General features: G+C 38.8%; 1 protein-coding gene across 3 annotated transcripts; it reads right to left on the reverse strand.

Annotated features, from left to right (window-relative positions):
- Positions 1 to 374: 374 nt before the first annotated feature.
- On the reverse strand, positions 375 to 20,494 carry LOC129767799 (zinc finger protein 26-like). Of its 3 annotated transcripts, none has more exons than XM_055769004.1 (4): positions 20,001 to 20,494; positions 18,617 to 18,743; positions 8,679 to 10,022; positions 375 to 1,836 (listed from the first exon to the last, which is right to left on the reverse strand). In XM_055769004.1, exons 1-4 carry the CDS (start codon positions 20,366 to 20,368, stop codon positions 853 to 855), a joined length of 2,823 nt encoding a protein of 940 aa, XP_055624979.1. In that variant the 5' UTR covers positions 20,369 to 20,494; the 3' UTR covers positions 375 to 852. The 3 variants fall into 3 exon arrangements, with proteins under 3 accessions (XP_055624979.1, XP_055624980.1, XP_055624981.1); XM_055769005.1 differs by lacking the exon at positions 20,001 to 20,494 and adding an exon at positions 19,577 to 19,785; XM_055769006.1 differs by lacking the exon at positions 20,001 to 20,494 and adding an exon at positions 18,897 to 19,173.
- Between the last annotated feature and the right edge of the window lie 778 nt (positions 20,495 to 21,272).

Consider the following 21,272-nt stretch of genomic DNA (forward strand, 5'->3'; position numbering starts at 1 on the left):
AGCAGTAAAAAAACCGTCTCCACGAGATTAGGACCATTAGGAGTTGGATTTAGGGTAAGCGATGGTAATAGTAGTCTGATTTCCAGCAAGGAACTCGCGGTCCTCTGCCAGGTCTTCTCGTGGTTGCCCGAAATACGATGATCTGCGAAATCTCTATAGAATCAGCAGGAGAGTACGAGATATCTTGAGTGACTAGCAAGAATAGAAGCGTTTTTCTGCTACTTAAAAGATGCCGAGCTATTCTTCAGGATCCTTGTGGCAATGTCCACTGCCGTCGATACAAAATAAAGAAAAAAAAAAAAAAGAGTCACCCCACGGTGGGAAGGATAATGTCATCGCAATCTACACATCTAGTGTAATGGTGTTTCTACTACTCTCTGTTAAAATACCTCAACTTTATTATTTTCCCAATCTGCCTAGTAAATGATTCGCGTAAATGAAACAGATGTGAAACGCAACGGAACTGTTAGCAAAACTATAATTTTGATGTGTATAAATCTTCACACTCTACATTCAATCAAGGAACAACCTATCATTCGTCACATGCAACCATTAGGTCTTACGATGTGGTTAAATAGTCTACATGAACCTGTCAATCGTTGACTACTTCAACAACATACTCAAAATATTTGAAACATACGCCTACAGTCTTACATACAAGAGTAGAATATAACATACGATTCACTGTTACAATTGTTTGTAGAATAAAAAAACACTTATCCTAAAAACGTAGCACTAAACGCGATACCATCTTGGGAAGTAGTATTATGTATACTATATATGTTAAACATACACATCTTACCGTTCTATCCGTCTCCTGCAATACACGTTTCTCCCCCAACTGAATTCGTTTTACTTTATCGTCACGCTGTTCTCCTGCAGATACTTGAGTGCACACCGCTTCCGATGAATTTTCAGCCCAGCGAACAGCTTGAACGCGGCCGGGCAGAGATCGCACTTGAACGGTCGTTCGTTGGAGTGCAGCTTGCGATGTGTGATCAGGTTCGACGGATGAACAAACGCGCTCGAGCACATGTCACATTTGTGTCGCCGTTCGCCAGTATGCGTTCGTATGTGGATCAGCAGGTAGTCCTTCCGCTTGAATCGCTTATGGCACTCGGTACACTTGTAGGGCCGGTCGGCCGATGGCACAAACGTGACCGCCTCATTGTTCTTGAAGTGAGTCAGCACGTGCTTCTCCAGCGAGTACGCACAATCGAAGGAAAGCGCACAAATTTCGCACTTACGATCGGCAGACGACGAACCTTCGGCGTTCCCGGAGGATGATTCAGGGGATTCTCCCTGCGATTGATTGCCATCGTTGCTGCTACTGCACGGCGATTCGGGCTTATCATCTTCCGAGCCGACTGGTTGTTGCATCTGTTGTAGCTGTTGGTCTGCAAGAAAAGCCTCAAATGGATGATGTTTGCGCAAATGTGAGGCCAAGTTCAGCTCGCACTTGAACGTTTTGAAGCACATCTTACAGCTTCTCGCTTGCGTGACATTGTCATCGGTTTTATGCGTTTCAATGTGTACCCTAAGCAGATCCTCCGTCCGGAAACACTTGTCACACTTGCTACACTTGTGTTCCGGTTGAGGAGCGTTAGCCAATTCACCCACATCGGCATCTATCGATGGATGACGGGGTCTCTTGGGTGGTGGTGATTCCGGTGGTACCACCAGCGTCGTCCCCGGAGTAGCATCATGCGCCTGCTCGCCGGTTAACATGGGCAGTTTTGTGCCGTTATGAATTTTCATATGCACTCGCAACTCGTACAAGTATTTGAAGATTTTCATGCAATAGTCACAACGGAACAGAATAACAGGAGGCGCTTCCTACGAAACAAAGTTAGAAAATTTATTAGTAACATATCTAAAGGTTGGAATTTCATGCCAACTTGTCTAAGGAGTTGGCAACACCATCTCAGATAGCAATGCAACTTTGTGGATTAAAGACATTGGTCATTTAAGCAACTTTACACGCTTTGAATATTCCAGAAAGATTTAGACCACTTTTTGAAAAAGACCAAAGTTTTTTTTTCTTATTTTTTTTAAAAACTATAATACTATAATGCTTACAACATTTCAGTCAAAGGATAAAATGTAGTAAATTGTAGAATTTTTAATAACAAAATACCAAAATTTTGTTTTGCAAATTACGCTGAAAAAACAATATTTTAAAAACTGAAATTACTCAATTATCTGTCTTAGTTTTTTTATCCCCATCCGAAAAATATCTATTTTTTAATGCACACGTTATCTACATCTATAAAAATGGATTTCCGTCTTTCTGTCTGTCTGTCTGTATGATTCTTATGGACTCGAAAACTACAGAACCGATCGACATGAAAATTGGTATGTAGGGGTTTTTGGGGTCGGGAAAAGTTCTTATGATACTTCGAAACCCCTCCTCCCTCTTTTAGCGGGGGGGTCTGCCGAACAAGAAACGTTTCTATGGTGAATAGACACTCCTCCCCCTCCTTCCCTTTATTCTCCCTCGAGAATCAATCAAGCAAACGGAACCAAAATTGGGTTACATTACATATTACATATTGACAAGTGGAGCCGATCTGGCGTAGTGGTAACATCCATGCCTCTCACGCTAAAGGTCACGAGTTCAATTCTCACTCCCGACATTCTTCCAAAAATGGAAGTAAAAGTGACGAACCAGCCAAATGAGTTGAAAGTCACTATAATACAGATAAAAAAAAATATTGACAAGCGTTGTTAGTCCATTTGATGTTTGCGCTAACGAAATTGATCTTCGTTCGAAAGTGGAAATGGATTTGAATGTGATAAAACGCATTGATATATCGTCTTCTTTCTATATGAATAAAATAGATCGCCGAATGTGCAAAACTCGAGAAAGGAATTGTCCGATTTAGGGCTAATTTTATTTTATCATATTTTCTGTATCAAAACTTTTATTCCATGTAACGAAGAAACATATTATTTGCAAGTGGATGAAAAATCTTGCACGAGAATTGTGTCTGAAAATAGTCTGATATTATAATGTCGAGTTTCTGTAGAAGTACTGAAATTTTATAGTAAAAAATAATTTTAATGAATGATCTGTTCTGCGATTGGACCCATAAACGGGCGCTTAGCAAGAAAACGTGGATCTGATAACGAAAAATAAATTTTGGACAAGACGAAGTTTGCCGGGTTAGCTAGTCACTAATAAAAAGACGAGTGTGTTATAAATAGCTCAAAATGAACTTCGACCATATGAATGAAAAAGTAGAAATAGAGAGTGCTCCCGTGACCGAGTGGTTAGCGTCACACATTATCATGCCGGGGGTTCGGGCTCGATTCCCGTCCTGGCCGGGAGATTTTTCGTGAAAGAAATTTCTTCCGACTTGCACCGTGGTCACGCGTATTCTAGAACTTGCCACTCCAGAATACATTCAAGGCGTGTTATTCGACATAGAAATCTCAACTAAGTAATACTAATAAAAAAATGACGCAAGTAATACTTACGTTGAGAAGGTAATAGTTCCACTGGCAACGTTAATGCCATCCAAGAAGAAGAAGAGAGTGCGGAGATTGTACATTCTACTTTATTCTGCACCGCGAGGTACGTGAGTTAACAAAATCGTTCGCTTTATACTAAGGCTAGGCGCAAATTGAGAAGCGTATAGCGCTCGTAAGCGAACGTGAGACTACCAACACGACTCAAGGCCGTTTTATATTATCCAGCACGTAGCGTAAACGGCACGTACCGACACCGGCAGACAAATACACGATGTATTCATATCATCAGGCATGGCAACTTCTCTGTACGGACCGGCAGCGCAGACGGAGCGAAGAAATGCTACTGGTGATTGAACCGATGTCGTAACGAAGAGCGACGAACGCACCCATACCACGAACTTCGACGTTTGATTTGTATGTATGGTGCCACTCGCTCATGTAGTTGGTGCCCGGCACCGGCAAAGTATTCTTTTCGAGAATTCCTTCATGCATGTGGTGTGTTTGCCCGGAGCCGTTCTGCTATATGTACGAATACACATTTGAAACACACGCAACAATATTTGTCTTGCATGAAACGTGCCGTGCCGGTTACTCTACGTGCCTGATAATATAATATTACCTTCATACGTGCCACAAACGTAGCGTGGTGGAGCGCATATTGAGTCGCGGTTTGGTGTAAATAACATGCCATTCGCATACAATGACTGATTAACACAGAGTTGCGCGATATATTTATTTACCACAACCGGCATGACCAGCACGAGAAACTGTGGTTCAGCCACAGCGTCGCGCGAGTCGTGTCTCACGAGCGCTCCACCATCTCGCGTCATCTGGCCAATTTGCGCCGTTCTATCTGTTTTCATTAGCCACAAAAACAGGTGCTATATCGCGCCAAGTTACTCGCGCTATATGCGTCTCAATTTGCGCCTTGCCTAAAAGTCACTTCACTCATTACCCAGCAAACATTAAATCATATAACTTTTACACAGGCTAGGTCGCATATGAATTCGTATCAAGTTTCAATCAACGGATGCATCATGTGTATCTGAAATCGTAAAAAATGCAAAAACACTATTTCCTATATAATTGATATAACAATCACCCTAATATCGCGAAGTGCGGTGTTATATAATATCTACAAAAGTGAACCGATTTATTTTCAAAAAACGAAAATAAAGCTTATTTTAGGAATTTTCGATGTGACCACTCCTTTTTCCGATAACGCGTTTTAAACGGTGAACAAAATTCTTCGTACACAACTCTAACATTACGAATTCGATGCTGTTGAAAATCCGAGTTATTTCTTCTTTAAGTTCCTCCAAATTTTGTGGCTTATTACCATAGCAACGGTCCTTCACGTACCCCCAGAGGAAGTAATCTATGGTGAGAAATGTTGAAATTCTTACCATAAGAGGACAAAGTTTCATTGAGGCTTCGGTTGCTCGAGTAATACGTTTTCACTAAAAATACACGTTTTTGTAGCGAGTAGACGGTGAGATTTTTTTTATTAGCAGCTATTCGATTTTTTGCGTGAGCGTTTAATCTGAAAGACACTGTACGTACATTCTATTCATTTTTATATAACATTGTTGGGTCAAATCGCATATCAGTGTGACAAGCATCGAATATCGTTTATATGGCTTTATATAGAAATATAATATGACATATTCGTATACCGCCTCCACTTTTGCATGTATTTTGCATACGCATCATATATCGCCCAAATGTAGGTTGAATGTATGTATATCGCCTTCAATTATGACAATTTATAAGATTTAATGTGTGCTGAGTACCTAGCATAATTGGAGGCAATATACATACATTCAAGCCACATTTGTGTGATACGTACAACTGGCATATACATGCAAAAGTGGAGGCAATATACGAATATATCATATCATAGATAAAGCCGTATATCTAGATATACGATACTTATTACACTGACATGCGATTTGACCTGACAATATTATATAAAATGAATATTCTGTCCGTATATAACACGATATAAGGATGATCGTAATGCTGATATACGACTTAATCCATCAATGATATATAAAATTATGTTTCCGTATTTTATACTATTTTAGATATACATCATGCATCCTTGTATTGATTGATATTGATATTTTATACGATTGTAATTTGATGCGAATTTATATGCGACCTAACATCTGCAAAACTTACACGATTAAAAGTTTGCTGGGATGTGATGTGTATAACTGGCATATAAACACAAAAGTGGAGGCGATATACGTATATGTCAGATTATATGAGAATATAAATCCGTGTATAACGATATACGATGCTTGTCACACAGACATGCATTCTTCTTTTAAATTCTTAAAAATATATATGAATAACCCTTGCAATTTCCAACAAGTCATCCATACATCGGAAAATGGTATGGTATGTGTGGTATGTGTAAGAGTACCCTTTCAAACCTATCAATCGGCATCCAATTTAGTTCTTTCATTGCCAAATTTTGAACATTATCAACGTACTCAATATCATATACTACATGATTGAGACGTGTATTGAGCACGATCTGATTAGACAACAATTTTCAATCACCAATCAACAATCTCGATCAACGTTTAACCCTTCAAACTAGGCTCTCGTCTAAACTTTGGGAATAATAGTATCACCATCTTCCACATCATCTCCTCTGAGAAGTGCTTGCTATAGACAAGTGAAGAATAATTCTTAATATACATCGACTCACTTTGTCCTTCACGAAAAACGTGTGAGAACGAATAAGGACCAGACTATGGAGTAGAGATGGGCAAAGCAGTTCACTTTGATCAATGGCTCGGTTTCTAGCCGTTCACCTAAGTGAATCAGTTTTTTTAACTATTCTTCCGTTCTTTCATTCAGCGCTATCGATACCATCGATATCAAGACCAACATCGAATGTTAGTTGGAACCCAACAAACATAGACAGTTTCATAGCTACATTGTATTCATGCTCTGGCATTGATATCGTTAGATTAGATAAGACATATTTTAATTTGCATAGATTTTTTTTAATTACTGTGAAATGCGAGGTGCTTCATCTTTAAAAGTCGCAAATTGTATGTAAATATATGTTTCTCATCCGACAATAATGTATGTAATAATTCGATATATTTTAATATTTTTAATATTTTCTGTTCTGGCTTAACCTAAGTTCCATCAAAGATCATGCTCAATGATAGTTCTATCAAAGAAAAAATCCGTAAAGACATTTTTCAGTTTTCATAAATAATCCGATAACAATTATCAAGATAACACGTACAGGCGTAGGCCAAACAATGGATTGAAAACAAACGAAACAACTTTTTTTCAAATTGCTTTCCACTAGCATAATTTCTTGCATAACTCGAGAATTAATCAAGCAAATTAAACCAAATTTGGCATATAGGGGTTCCATGGTGTAATAAATGTTTCTATGGTGGTTAGACACTCCACCCCCTCTCTAAGGGTGGTTGGCATGCAAATGAAACACAAATTTCTGTATTACTCGAGAATTAATCAAGCAAATGGAACGAAATTTGGCGTGTGAAAGTTTTAGGGTGTAATAAATGTTTCTATGGTGATTATACACTCCTTAGAGAGGGGGGGGGGGCTGCCATACAAATGAAACACAAATTTCTGCATTACTCGATAATTAATCAAGCAAATGAAACCAAGTTTGGCATGTGGAGGTTGTAGGGTGCAATAAATGTTTTTACGGTGGTTAGACACTCCACCCCTCTCTCTAACGGGGAGCTGCCATACATATGAAAGACAATATCTGCATAACTTGAAAACTAATCAAGCAAATGGAGTCATGCTAATGTTTTAGAGGACACGAAACGTTCCCATGGTGTATAGACACTCCTACCCTCTCTCTAAGGGGCGACTGCCATACAAATGAAGCATACATTTCAGAATAATTCAAGCACTAATCAAGCAAACTGAACCAAATTTGGCATGTGGAGGTTTTAGGGGACAGAAACATTTCTAAAGTGGTTCAACACTCCTCCCACCTTTCTGAGGGGAAATAATTGTCCGATTTAGGGCTGTCTTCATTCTATCATATTTTCTGTATCAAACATTTATTCCATGTAACGGAGAAACATGTTATTTTTAAGTGGTTGAAAAATCTTGAACGAGAATTGTTTCTGAAAAAAATTTGATATTATAATAATGAGTTTTGTTAGAAATACTAGGGATTTTATAGCAAAAGGTAAATCGTGATAATCGTGATAAAAAATTATAGTAATTTTTCAAAGAAAACATGAAAAAGTTTTTGTTAGGAAAACTTTTTCCCTGTGACAGTGCTTTTCTTCCAATGTTTTTGTGTCTTGTTGGTAATTATATGGGTTTTGAATTGAAATTTTGAAATTGAATAAACTATTTTCTAAAAAAAACATGTTTATGAGAAAAAATAATTTTAATTTTCAAAATAATTTGGTTTCAATAATTTTTTTTTAATTTGTTTAATTTAAAAAAATTTCAATCAAAAACGTTTTATTAATGTTTTTGAGTTAAGAGTTTTCGAAAAAAAAGTTGAAAAACTCAAAATTTAAAAAAAAACAAAATCTTGCTCAAAAGCTATTAGAACAACTAATGTTTAACTCGTAAGATTTTCATTTGTAATTTATCGCGATTGACATGTTCCGCCAACTTTTTTCTATTTAGAAACATGCCAAGAACATGTCAAAGGCGAGAATTTACACACAAAAGTGTTACGGGTAAAGCTTCATTTTTCCAGCTGCTCCATACAAAAAAGCCATATTTTTCAGAAAATATAAAAGTTTCTACCTTCTACGCCTTCGACAAAAGTTCATATTTTAATAAGATCTAAATCTTTGTCGAAAACACCATACCGCTATCTGGACTTTGAACAAAATTCGGATTGATTGTAATCTTTTCAAAGAAAACGTTGCGATTGTTAGAAAAACTTTCTCCCTGTAAATGTGTTCATCTTCCGGTGTATGGATGACTTGTTGGAAATGGCAATGGCTATTCATAGTATTTCATATAATTTTAAAGAATACTTTTTTGAGAAAAATGAATTTCAAGTTATAAATTTACGTAAAAAAAAATAGGAAAACAAACTTTAGCCCTTTTCAAAAAGTAGTCTAATTCTTTTTTGAATGTTTCAAGTATGCAAAGTTGCTGAAATGACCAATTGCTGCCAATGGCCAGTCGAGTTGACACGAAATTCATCAGAGACATACCTCATCTGCGGACGGGATCAAGGCTTCCAACTGTTTCTGAACGCGGTTTTCCCCGCTTGGATCCGGCGCCAGAGTGTCGTCCTCCACCGGTTCCTGTTTAATCTCAACATCGTCCATATCGGGAAGTTCTTCCTTAATTTTAAGCTCTCCGGGTATCCCCAACACCGCAGAATCTGTCGTTGTCGTCTTCGCAGTTGCGGTAACTTCCGGAGGATCCGGAATTGGAGGCGTTTCTATCGATTCGGCCGATTCCAGTGCTTCTGTAATGCAGGGCAACACTGCGGTCAGTGTGGTCTCATCTGCTTCCATTTCAATCTTCAGAAAATCTCCAGCTGCAAAAGAATCTTCAGCGGATTTGGCGAGATCTTCAGGCCGAACATCGCTATGCTTAGTAGAAACGTGTGCTGCTAACGCATCGTACGAATCGGTTGTCTCCACACAAAGCCTACACTCGAAAACCTTTATTTTTCTGTGCGCTCGCAAGTGATACTTCAACGTCGAAGGAGAAATGAATGTTTTGAAGCAGACAGCGCACCGCAACAGATTATCACCGGTATGGGCTCGGAGATGAATCTTCCAGTTGGAGCGATCGTTGAACTTTTTCCCGCAATACTCGCAAGTGAAGAGGTTCTGCTCGGTGTGTAGATTCATGTGACGACGAAGGGTATACGTGTTCCGGAAGGGACGCGCACAGATAGTACACTCGAGACGTCCATCTGCACCAATCACAGGCTGTATTTGTGGCGTTTTATCCGCTTCTCGATGAGCAAGAGCTTTCGTTAGCAATTGTTTGATATTGTGTTCTACCGTTGCCGTTGAAGAAGAACTGGAGGGAGTCGACGAAAGGCTGGATATTGGTTTGACGGAGATAGTGGGCCTTGCAACGACCACTGTCTGCTCATCCGATGACTCCGCTGCAGTGGTTGCGATCGGTTCGATGATAGCATTGGAGGTAACGCTGGTAATTTTCGGCAGGGGAGCAGGTGAACTTCTGCCTTCGGGTGCGGACGTATCATCTGTTCCCGTGAATTCGCTCTGGCTAACGGTAGTTTCGTCTGAGGAACCATACAGTTGAAGGGACAATTCGGCAATCTCAGACGATTCTTGACCGTCCAATTTTTTTCCTCCGTTTTCTGCGACTTTTTTCTCTTCTGATAGTTCGTTTTCACTCCCATTGTTACTGTCGTTCACGACAGCGTCGTCGTCGTCGTCTTCGTCGATATCCAGCAGCGTTCGAAGAAGATGATCATTTTCGATGCATTTTGCTCGAAACTTGCTGTACTCGGTTAGTTTAGTGTCACATATTGCACAAATTGATGATGGGTAGGCAGGTTTTAACTTGATCTGGAATGTGAAACGAAAAAAAGGAAAATTTGAAAACATTTGATTTTGAAACAAATTCGTGTAATTGCAAAGTTGAAAGATTTGGCAGTTAATTTATCCCTAAGTTGCATACGCACATCTTCGGCCAACATGCTTCCGCTGGTATCTAATCAAGGTATATTTTCGCACAGAGCATGTATGTCCTGGTTTAGAGCACAGTTTGAGTATGTTTTTATCATACTAATTCAGAAAGTAGTCCTGAATCGATCATCAATGAATAGATGATCGACCTAGGACTGTAATAAACGTGTGAAAACAGTTTCTCTTAAATTCTGCTAGTGTTGTCGACACAAGATTTCATACTTCTCATCTCTTCTTCAAGAAAAACATTGTCAATATGGGGATTGAACTTAAGTTTATCATCAATAATCACGCTAAGATATCTAATCTCCCGAACGCGATCAATGGTCTCATCATCAATTACAATAGAGACGTTTTCATTTATTCGATTTCGCGTGATTACCATATATTTAGTTTTACTTATGTTCAATTTCAATTGCTTATACTTCAACCATCTACTTAAAGAATGCAAATCTCCATTCAAGTGTAAAACGGCCTCATATACATTTTTAGCTGCAATGAATAACACAATATCATCAGCAAAAAGATTAATATCGCAATATCGTCAAACTCGCATGTCATTGATGTACATAATAAATAAAAGGGGCCCTAATACACTTCCCTGATGTACTCCAAGATTATTCCCTACGGACTGGAAATTGAATCATTAAAAATAGTCCGTCGAGTTCTGTCACACAAATGGCTTTCAAACCATTTATATGCAATACTCGTAATTCCAAAGCGCTTAATCGTGTTCAACAACAAGGGCCTAGAAATTGTCTCGGAAGCGCGCTTTAGATCCAAGAAAACAGCAACAATCGTGTCTTTATCTTCTAGTTTTTCGTTCCATTTTGCTAACACCAAGTTCAATGCGGTTTCACAGAAATGGCCTTCCCGATATCCGGATTGTTCTGGTATTAGCAAAGAATTACGATACAAATATTCCAACAGTCCAAGCCCAGTTATCAATGATTTATTAATATGGTCTAGCAGGATGTGACAAATCACATGAAAGCAATCTTGAACAACTCTAGCATTAACGTTATCTACTCCAGCCGTTTTTTTCTGATGAAAAGCAAATGATTTTATGTTGGGTGGAAATTTTCAAATATACAACTACTGTTAACCGGCTGATTTATTTCATCAGGTTCATCGATCAGTTCAATATATTGATTGATCAATGAAACACTGTTGACAAAATAATTGTTAAATTTGGATGCTATTACTTGCTCCGATTGTTCTAATGTACCATTAAAAGTTATGGGCCACGGTTTGCAATAACTAGGCCTTAACAAAGATTTGAAAATTCTCCATGACTCTTTACAGTTGTTTTGATGCTGATCAATCTTCCTCTGAAAATATTCACATCGAGTTTTTTTGACCAATTGTGAATATTTATTGCGCGCGATTGTGTACATGTTCCAATGATTATCAATATTTGTTCTACAAAATCTTTTGTACCATTTGTCCCTCCTATGTCTGAGGCTTGAAAGATCCAAATTGTGCCAGCTGTTTTGATAGAAACATATTTGTGATCAACTTAAAACAGCTGTAGATTTATCTAAGTTATTCGAATGGATAGTAAAATCCAGGCTTCTCACAACAAGGCTCGAAATAGCTTGCTTCGAATATTTCCTCCAGCACTTCAACTCCACAAAATCTTCGTTGTTCATGAAATTATCCAAAACGTTTTTTTATCCCATTTATTTATTTAAGGCTCATTAGCATTTCAGCTGTAACAGAGCCGAACTTTAATCGTGTACATGTCACATGGTTATCATATCTATAATTAGCACATTACACAGTTGCCGTTCGCCAGTATTCCTTCTATACCATTACATATGGTACATTCACACAGTAGCTTCCATTATCCAGTTGGACCACCGGACAGCGGAGACAGTTGATTGATCATTGTTGAGTTATTTATAGACCAGCAGCCCGATGTGTCTTGCAGAGCAGAGCAGTGGCATGGATGAATCGATCTTATTTCGACCGTGGATCGATCTCCATCGCTGATGATTGTTGCGTGGACGTAGCTATTCTGTAACAACACAAAGATGGTCAATGAGGGTCCTGAGTTTTGAACTCACGATCGATCGCTTACTAAGCGAACGCGCAACCAATGTGGCTACGGAGACCCCCTATCCAAAACGTTAATAACTGTGGTCTCGTGATCGGTTATTTTTAAGTTAACATCCGTTAATGAACGAATACTATCAAAATTGGAATACACATGGTCAATTGAAGTTTTATTGTGCCGGGAAATACGTGTAAAGTCATTCACTGTTTGTTTTAAATAAAAGAAATCAGCTAAACGTTTCAAATGATTCGAATTATTGCTATAACAGCAATTAATGTTGAAATCACCAGCCAGTATATTTAGTTTGCTAGGATCAATGAACAGTTCGAGCCAGTTCTCTAGATTTTCAACAAAACGCTGGTCGCTAGAGCTGGGAGAGTGATATAAAACACCGTAATTACCCATCTTCATGCCTCGTTCAACTTTAATGCCTAAGAACCAGTTGCCATCAATTACTTCGTTTAATCGAACATTGAATAAAACTGATTCTCTGACATAAATAGCAACACCGCCAGTATGTCTCGAATGTGATAAACAAGCAGTAACATTGTACCCCGGAATACTATATAGATCAAATGATTCAATTTCAACAATGTGTGTTTCTGACAAGATGACTAAAACTGGACGCTTTTCCTCATGAAACTGACGTAATACTACGTAGTTTGCTGATAACCCCTCAATATTGAAATACAAAATATGAAATTGATTCACAATTCTTCTGGAACATGGTTGCTATTTATCGAAACGCAAGCTGCTTTTCCTCAAATCATAAAGTATTTTGTAAACTGAGCACTGAGCATACGGCATGGTTGACGTCCAGGTTCAATTTGCGCTCTTTATTAATTTTTAAACAATTAATACATTTCAATACAGTTGACTTGCACTCAGATGTGTTGTGTTTTTGACTACATCTAGAGCACGTCTCACAATTATTGCAATCTGTGCTCTTATGTCCGAATTCTCTGCATTTGAAACATCTTAAAACATTTATCGCGGTAGCAACTGAGCACTGATCGAGCCCTATATTTACCTTTTTCGCACTCAATAAATTGTTATATGTGTCAAGATCTCCTTCAATTACAACATTAAACTTGTTGTATGTGAGGCGTGGATTTTCGTACATATTTATAATTTTTATATCTTTAATTGAGATGCCTTCATTTTGACTTTTTTAAATAGTCAATTAAGACATCGGAGGAATATTGATCGCTCATGCCCACTTCTTTCATTCTCGGCTCCGACGTGGGAACAACAGCTCTATATTCTTCACCAAGATTGTTACGATGTTATTTCTCATATCATTTACATTGGCCCCAGTTGCACACTCAACAATGATGGAGCCATCTCTACCATTTCTAAAGTTACAGATTTTGTGTGTTCTTGGATCTAAATTTGTTTTCAAACCCTTGCAAGCTTGTTTGGACTCTTTGGGTTTTATTACAATGACCGGAGGAACCTTACGATTGCTTTGCTTGATACTTTTACTAGTCACATTAGTATTATCAACTTCAACTTTTCTTGAAATTCATCATCATTTCCACTATTTAACAATTTGCGTTTCTTTCGTTTATTTTTATGCGATTCTGTAGGAATCGTTCTAGGTTCATATAGCAAATCATTCATGGCAGCTACTTTTTTTTGCGCATTAATTGAAAACCCCGAAGATATCGAATCCTATTTCTCACCAATTAATTTTTCAAGAGACCCATTCAAATTTAGTCTCAATTCATCCATCCCGATCTTCAGCGCATTGTTTATCTGTGCAGTGATGTGATCTCGCATGTCGGTAGGCGAGTCGGAGAGCGAAGATAGCTTCTGCACCTCTTGCTCTAGCTTTTTCACATTCGAGATAACATCGTTCTGCACACAAGATTGACCTGATAAACAATCATTACACTTGAAGAACACATTTACATTCTCCTTAATGACTTTCGCTGTCGTTCGTCTTAGAAGCGTGCATTTGTAGTGGAATACACCGCTATACATTTACCGATACAACAAACCGACAGATAGCTCCCCAGCTTACAAACAGAAGATTCCATAACCCAATTCTACCAACACAGATTAAACCGAGATGCTAGAGACAAACAACAACAATAACACAGAGGAGAGTAAAAAAAACAATTGAACCGCCACAGCAGCTGATACGAGGGTCATTATTTATATTACGGGAATTGGCAACACTGATGTCATGTGAGTCCATCTGACGGTTCCATCGTAAAGTTTGACATTTTTGACGATATACGTACTCAGAACATTTTGTCATACGGACGCTATTTATTTATTTTATATTTAGTTGAAAGTTTGGTCTCGGCAAAAAAAATGGAACTGAATCGTGAACATTTTCGTGCGATGATTTTTTACGACTTTCGACGTGGATTATCACAACAAGAGTGCGTCAATCAACTTAATTTGACTTTTGGCGATGAAGCTCCATCAAAAACCACTGTGTATCGCTGGTATAGTGAATTCAATCGTGGTCGTAGTTCGCTGTCCGACGAGTTTCGTGAAGGTCGTCCAAAATCGACTGTAGTGCCAGAAAACATCGATGCTGTGCTCGAAATGATTAAGCAAGATCGTCATGTAACCTATTGTGAGATTGAGGCATCCCTAAGTATTAGTTCCACCAGCATATATGCGATTTTACAAGAACACTTAGTTGTGCGAAAATTATGTTCACGTTGGATCCCACATAATTTGACAATCGCTCAAAAAAAAAGGCTCGTGTCGATTGGAATAAATGCTTTGAAAATTGGTTTAAGCGCATGCAAAAGTGTATCGATCATCGTGGCGAGTACTTTGAAAAACAATAAAAATATATTCGCAGCTTAACTATTTGTTTTTGTTCCTATTCCCAAAACATAAATAGTGACCCTCGTATACGAAAAAATAGTGCGCTGGGGCGATCGGAATAAAATCAAAATAACAAGAATCAGCTGTTGTTGCAGCTGTTATTCTACTTAAAATGTGGCACGCCTGGGCACGCGAATAAACTATTCTCTCCCTGCACACAGCTATATCTCACACGTAAAATTTTTCAACAATTACAGCACAAAACGGGTACTGTCAAAATTTCAGCCAAATCGGACTCGTAGTTTTGTTTTGATCGTGTGTGGAAGCGGGCGTGGAAAAATGGAAAAAGAGCAATATCGGTCGGTGATTCGATTCTTGTTTTTGGAAGGGAAATCGCACAGCGAAATCAAAGAACGCATGGATGCTCTATACGGTGGCTCTTCTCCTTCGATAGCGACCGTCAAAAGTTGATTTAACGAGTTTCAACGTAATCACACGTCGGTTTTGATTAGCCACGCCCAGGTGCCCCGAAAACGGCTACCACGGAGGATAACGTGTCAAAAATCCAAGATTTCGTATTGGCAGACCGCCGATTGGAGGTGCGCGAGATAGCTGAAACAGTAGGCATCTCAAAAAAACCGCGTGGTCATATCCTGCATGAAATTTTGGGCATCAGAAAGCTGAGACCACTTCAGAGCAGTGTTTGACGCTGTTTAAACGCAATCCGAACGAGTTTCTACATCATTTCGTTACCGTCGACAAAACATGGATCCCCTGGTACACACCAGAGACCAGAGGCGAACGTGCTCCGAAGAATCACGAAGAAGATAAAATGATCAGTCTTCGTATCAATGACATAGTAACATCGGATGTTCTAGAAATAGTTCATTATTATAGTATTTATAGTAAAATGAAAATGAATTTCTCTAAATCGCACTTTTTACAATTTAATAACTATCGTTCTGGGCCTCATATGATAAAGGAAGTTGATAATTTAAAAATTTTAGGAATAGATTTGCATAAAAAATTTGAGCAAACTGTTGAAATCAACTATACCAACTTGAAATTTATAATCTCCCTGCATGCACAGAGAAAACTTAATCTTATGCAAAAAGTGTTCATTTTGAATATTTACATTCTCTCTAAATTATGGTGTATTGCTCAAATATTTCCACCAGCGAACAAACATATTGCAGAGATAAAAAGTTTGTGCAATAAATTTATGTGGAAAGGATATCTGTATAGTGTAGCGAAAAATGAATTATACCTGCCAACATTCAAGGGTGGAAGGATTGGAAGATGTAGAAACCAAATCTAAATGTCTTTTTATAAAAAACATTCTACACGCGATCATACCGCGATCCCAACCAACACCTCGATGAGTTTATGTTGAATAACGTTAACAAGAGATACTTAACAAGAAACGCTAGGGAATGGCTGGTTATTGCTAGAAGTCTAGAAGAGGATTCCAATTTGAATACAAGTAGGAATATATATCACCTCCTTCAAAATGCGATGAATATAAAACCTCGTTTGCAAACAGAACTGCCCAACGTGCAATGGGAAATTCTGTACGAAAATTTCAGTAAAACCTTCCTCTCCACTGATCAAAAAACGGCCTTATTTGTGATGTATAACGACTTAGTTCCTACGCGTAGCAAAATGTTCAATCACCGAATAGCAGGAATAGATTCTCCTCTTTGCAGCATTTGTGGTAGTCTCGACACACTGAAACACAGGATAAAACTTTGTACTTCAGCTTTGACGGTTTGGTCGTGGATCAAGTCTATAATACATTTGCGAATGAAATTAGAAATCAGTGATCCAGAGGAGTTGATTGCGTCACAAATTTCTGAAAAATGTTACAGATCGAAAAGCGTTCAAAGAGGGAATACGAGAAGTACGGTGGAATAAGATAAAATTTGAAAAACAATTCAAAAGTTTTCTGAATATCTGCTAAGGTCGGTTAGGTTTTGCTCTGAGAAATTGGGTTTCACTGGTTCGTTATACTTTAAGTACTAACCCCGAGTGACCGCGGGTAATCGGTATTGGTAATCTTAGGTTTAGATTAGGTTAAGATAGATTAAGTTAGGTTAAGGTTTTCAATTTTTTTAGCAAGCAAAAATGCTAATTCAGAGAAAAGATTATGAATTGTTACAGATGAAAATGAAATAAATAAAAGGAAAAGAAAAGGAAAAAAAAAGAAGGCGAAGACTGTCCTATCGGCCGGAAGGGTGATGGCCATCGTTTTCTAAGATTCACAAAATGTGATCTACATCGACTACCTGGAGAAGGGCAAAACGGTCAAAGAGCTCTACTATGTCGAAATATTGGGCCGATTCGACGCTGAATTGTAGGAAAAACGACCCCATTTGGTGAAGAAAAAAGTGCTCTTCCACCATGACAACGCACCGGCTCACACCTCCGCCGTCGCAATAGCCAAATTGGTCGAATTGCACTACGAACTGCTGCCCCATCCACCGTATTCTCCAGATTTGGCCCGTGCGACTTTTCATTTGTTTCCAAACTTGAAAAAGTCACTCGCCGGGCAGAAATTCGAGTCGAATGAGGGGGTCATCGCCGCCACGGAGGCCTACTTTACAGACCTTGAGCAAACGTATTTTTCAGATGGATTCAAGAAGTTGGAGCATCGCTGGGTCAAGTGTATCGAGCTAAAAGGAGACTATGTTGGGAAATGAGTCGCCACTTTTCCAATTTTTTTGTTTTTTTTTGTAGGCTAAGTACTTATCGGACTACCCTCGTATATGCTGTAAACAGATTTCAATCTAGTGATTTAGTGATTTTTAAGATAAATTTCAAGTTAACTTCGGAAAAAATCGTTTCAACTTGCCCCGGTGTACCTTAACGATTATGAGTCTTGGAATGAGATGAGATCGAGCCAGAAAAAAAATTGAGCGCTTTGAGGCACTCCACAATCATATCCGATTGAGCATTCAATAACTTGGATCGAAAATAATCATATTCGATGGCCAATAGTTTTCGATCTCAGGACTTCGAGAATGAGGCGAATTCAATTCGAATAAAAAGCACCATTAGTTCACCCGAACTTTAATTGCAGCTTAACACATTGCGGACCGCTCACGAGATTTCTCGTGTTTCGCGTCCCGTCTGTTACGGATGGATTACAAAATAACCCGTGTTTTCTACACTTGAAGGTTGAATTCTTGGTTTGCCAAGAATCTAACAAGGCCTACCGATGACTCGCTTTCGCCTCATCTACTTCGAAGGAAACGATCTCATTCATGGAACCCGAACAAATGAAGCGTTCAAGTTTGCCCTAAAACGTTCGGTCCTTAATATGTTAAGAAACCAGCTCCAATTGGAACAAACCGTAAATTCGACATCGAGAATTGTATGCACTCCTATTAGAATATTGAACTATTCCAAAGGGTTTACAAAAATTTTGAATACAAAACTTCAAATGCCAGATTGTATATTATTCGTTATCGGGGAGGCAGTTCCTCTTCTGTCTAACAAACTAGTCCAGGCAATTCTGCGATTGAAAGAAAACTAAAACTTTTGTGCATCTTTTACTAATTCGTTGGCTAGAAATATTGATCCCAGAAAAAATTAATCCAGCTATAAAATCAGCATTGTTTACCTTTAAGGTTGTACATTCATAAATTTTCTGTAATAACGCATCATCCGTTCCACAATCGTCCTCAAAGGTTCTGGTCAGCTTTACCTCCTTGCCCAAGCAGAGGCGGCATATTCTCGTCGTTTCGCCACTGAAAGAAATGAACAAAAGCGCGATACATTAGTCAGTTGAACAAAACACGAAAACCTGTTTTCGTGTGCACGCAGAAATATAGAAGGATGAAATCAACGACAATCGATTCCGTGCACTCGCAATAGCCCTCGAAAGATACAACAATAAAAACCTCATTCGTGAACATTCCATCCAATCGCCCCATTGAACGACACAGTCATTGTTCTACACTGCGTACGTATCTGTTACTTGCTGCCACCTCTCACACCTCACCCGTTACGCGCCGCTCACACCAAGGAGAACAATAGATGTCTTTTTGTCTTGCCATCTCAGTCCTTCATCAACGAACTAACATCATTCATTGAAACACGCTCACTGTAAGTTCGGCGGATCAACGAGGAAAATACAAGGAAAAAAGTGCTGTCCATTCGCACCAGAAAAACAAACACGCGCACAGTCAACAAAAAAAATGTTATTGAAACAACAACGACGATACCACTACCAACAAACTGATGAGTGAGGACCGAAATATACATCGCAAACAGCAAATGTAAAGAACCTTGTGTATGGTGAGCCAGCGGTTGGCGAGCGAACAACAACGTCAAAAAGAAGCACGAGAATGCTTTTGTGTACTGTCTTTTGTGTCTTCCCAATCGAGACCCCCTTCGCGCCCATCCAACATCCAACCCGATACGGCAAACATAATAGCTAGATGTCTGCTCTGCTCGTTTCTATTGCTGCTGCTGTTGACACAACGCAGTGTGCTAAACCCAATGAGGTAATATGAGGGATCGAAAAAGGAGAAAAATAGCCGCTGTTCTGAACAACGCATATTCATACAGATGTACTCACATCGTCACATTGGCACTTGAACCGTATTGTTTCATGTTTTGCAGGTAGAACGGTAAAAATTCTTACAAAACAACACCTTACACATTTATCGTGACAAACATTACACCACTAATTCGGACAAAAAAAAATTGTTGATTGTTTACATGTTGCATCTCACCGCGATAAAAACATTCATCTCTAAACTGTAGCTACAGTTTTCGAATGGACATAGACTCATCTCTTGCAGGTTTTCTCAACCTGGGAGCAAGTATTGGTACAGATGGATGTCAGAATCAAATTGTGATAGTGTATGTTCCAACCACACACGACTAATAGATACCCTATTGCGATTGTTAACGCTTATCGTCAAAAGTATCGAGAAGAAAAGTTAAGCTGAATTATAATAAGGTACTTGCCATACGTGTGCTTCGAAATTTAAACTTACGATTTAATGATTTCATCAACAGAATTCGCCTTTCCCAGTACGAGTAATACAGAACTTTCTATGCTTTCCTCCACATCTATCAGTTCCTCCGCGCTCTTAGTTTTTTCCAAATTGCATGACGGTACCCAATCCACACTCTTATGGTCCTGTAATTTCGACGGTCGTCCCGTAACGAAGTGACGACTGCAAACAAGCGCGTAGTCAAAATTTATGTTCTTCCTATTGACGGCCTCTATCCAGGCCGCTCTCCGTTCGCTGGATAGGGTTTTGGTTTCCAAATCGCCAGCACGGACAACGGGGAACCGGAAAAACGAAATGTCCGTGTGGGCAGCGTTTGACGAACACGAAAGGATACAGCAATTGACCATTGTTTTTTAACAAGCTCACAACACAGAAACAAACATTTCACAATTTTCGGCCGACTTCCCGTGCGAAGAAAAAACACCGCGACAAATTCGTCCGCACACACGAAGAGAATGAAAATTCTAAAATGTGGGTATGTAAATAAAGAACTACCAAATGTCAAATATATCGACGGCGTGGGGCGAAAATGGTCCCATTGATCAAATTTTCGATACGGGTGTGTTGCTTTTTAAATCAATTTGGGCCTTGTGGAGTTCTCAAAGCACATTTGAGTTAATCGAAGCCAATTTTTTTGACGTAGAACTACGTCTTTCAGGAACGATTTCAGGGGTGCCAAATCAAAAAACAGGTCACGTTTTTATGAAATAAAATTAACGTTAATAACTATTTTCACTTTGTTTGATATACCATACATTGCAATTCGCCAATCTCTAAACGGTTCAAATTCATGAAAACTGGAAGAACTTCCTTCGTCCCATACATTTGTTCTGTCGATTTTTGTTCTAACCCTACCCGTATTTCGAAGGCTTATAACTCGAACATTTCTTAACAGATCGGGAAGATGTTTGCATCAATTGATAGGAAAAATTCTATTGCGTCTATCACAACTGATGAAATGTTATTTCTCATGAGATGAACAATTGAATATCTGTAAAATGTCAAGCGTTATCCAAACGCCCTAACTGCCAAGTTTTGATTGACCCGATTTACAATTTCCCCAACACAGGCTTCAAAATCGAAGTACCTGTGAAAATCAGCTTTGCAAATATACATGCAAGTCGGGGGTATTTTTTTCCTACTGAGCTGTGTTTCGCTAACACGAACTTCAAAATTGATGAGCCTTGGGGAATCCGCTTTGCAAATACATGCAAGTCGGGGGTATTTTTTGGTGTTGAGTACTTTTGTACT

Source organism: Toxorhynchites rutilus, chromosome 2 (assembly GCF_029784135.1).
Source record: "Toxorhynchites rutilus septentrionalis strain SRP chromosome 2, ASM2978413v1, whole genome shotgun sequence".
Classification (NCBI taxonomy): domain Eukaryota; kingdom Metazoa; phylum Arthropoda; class Insecta; order Diptera; family Culicidae; genus Toxorhynchites; species Toxorhynchites rutilus.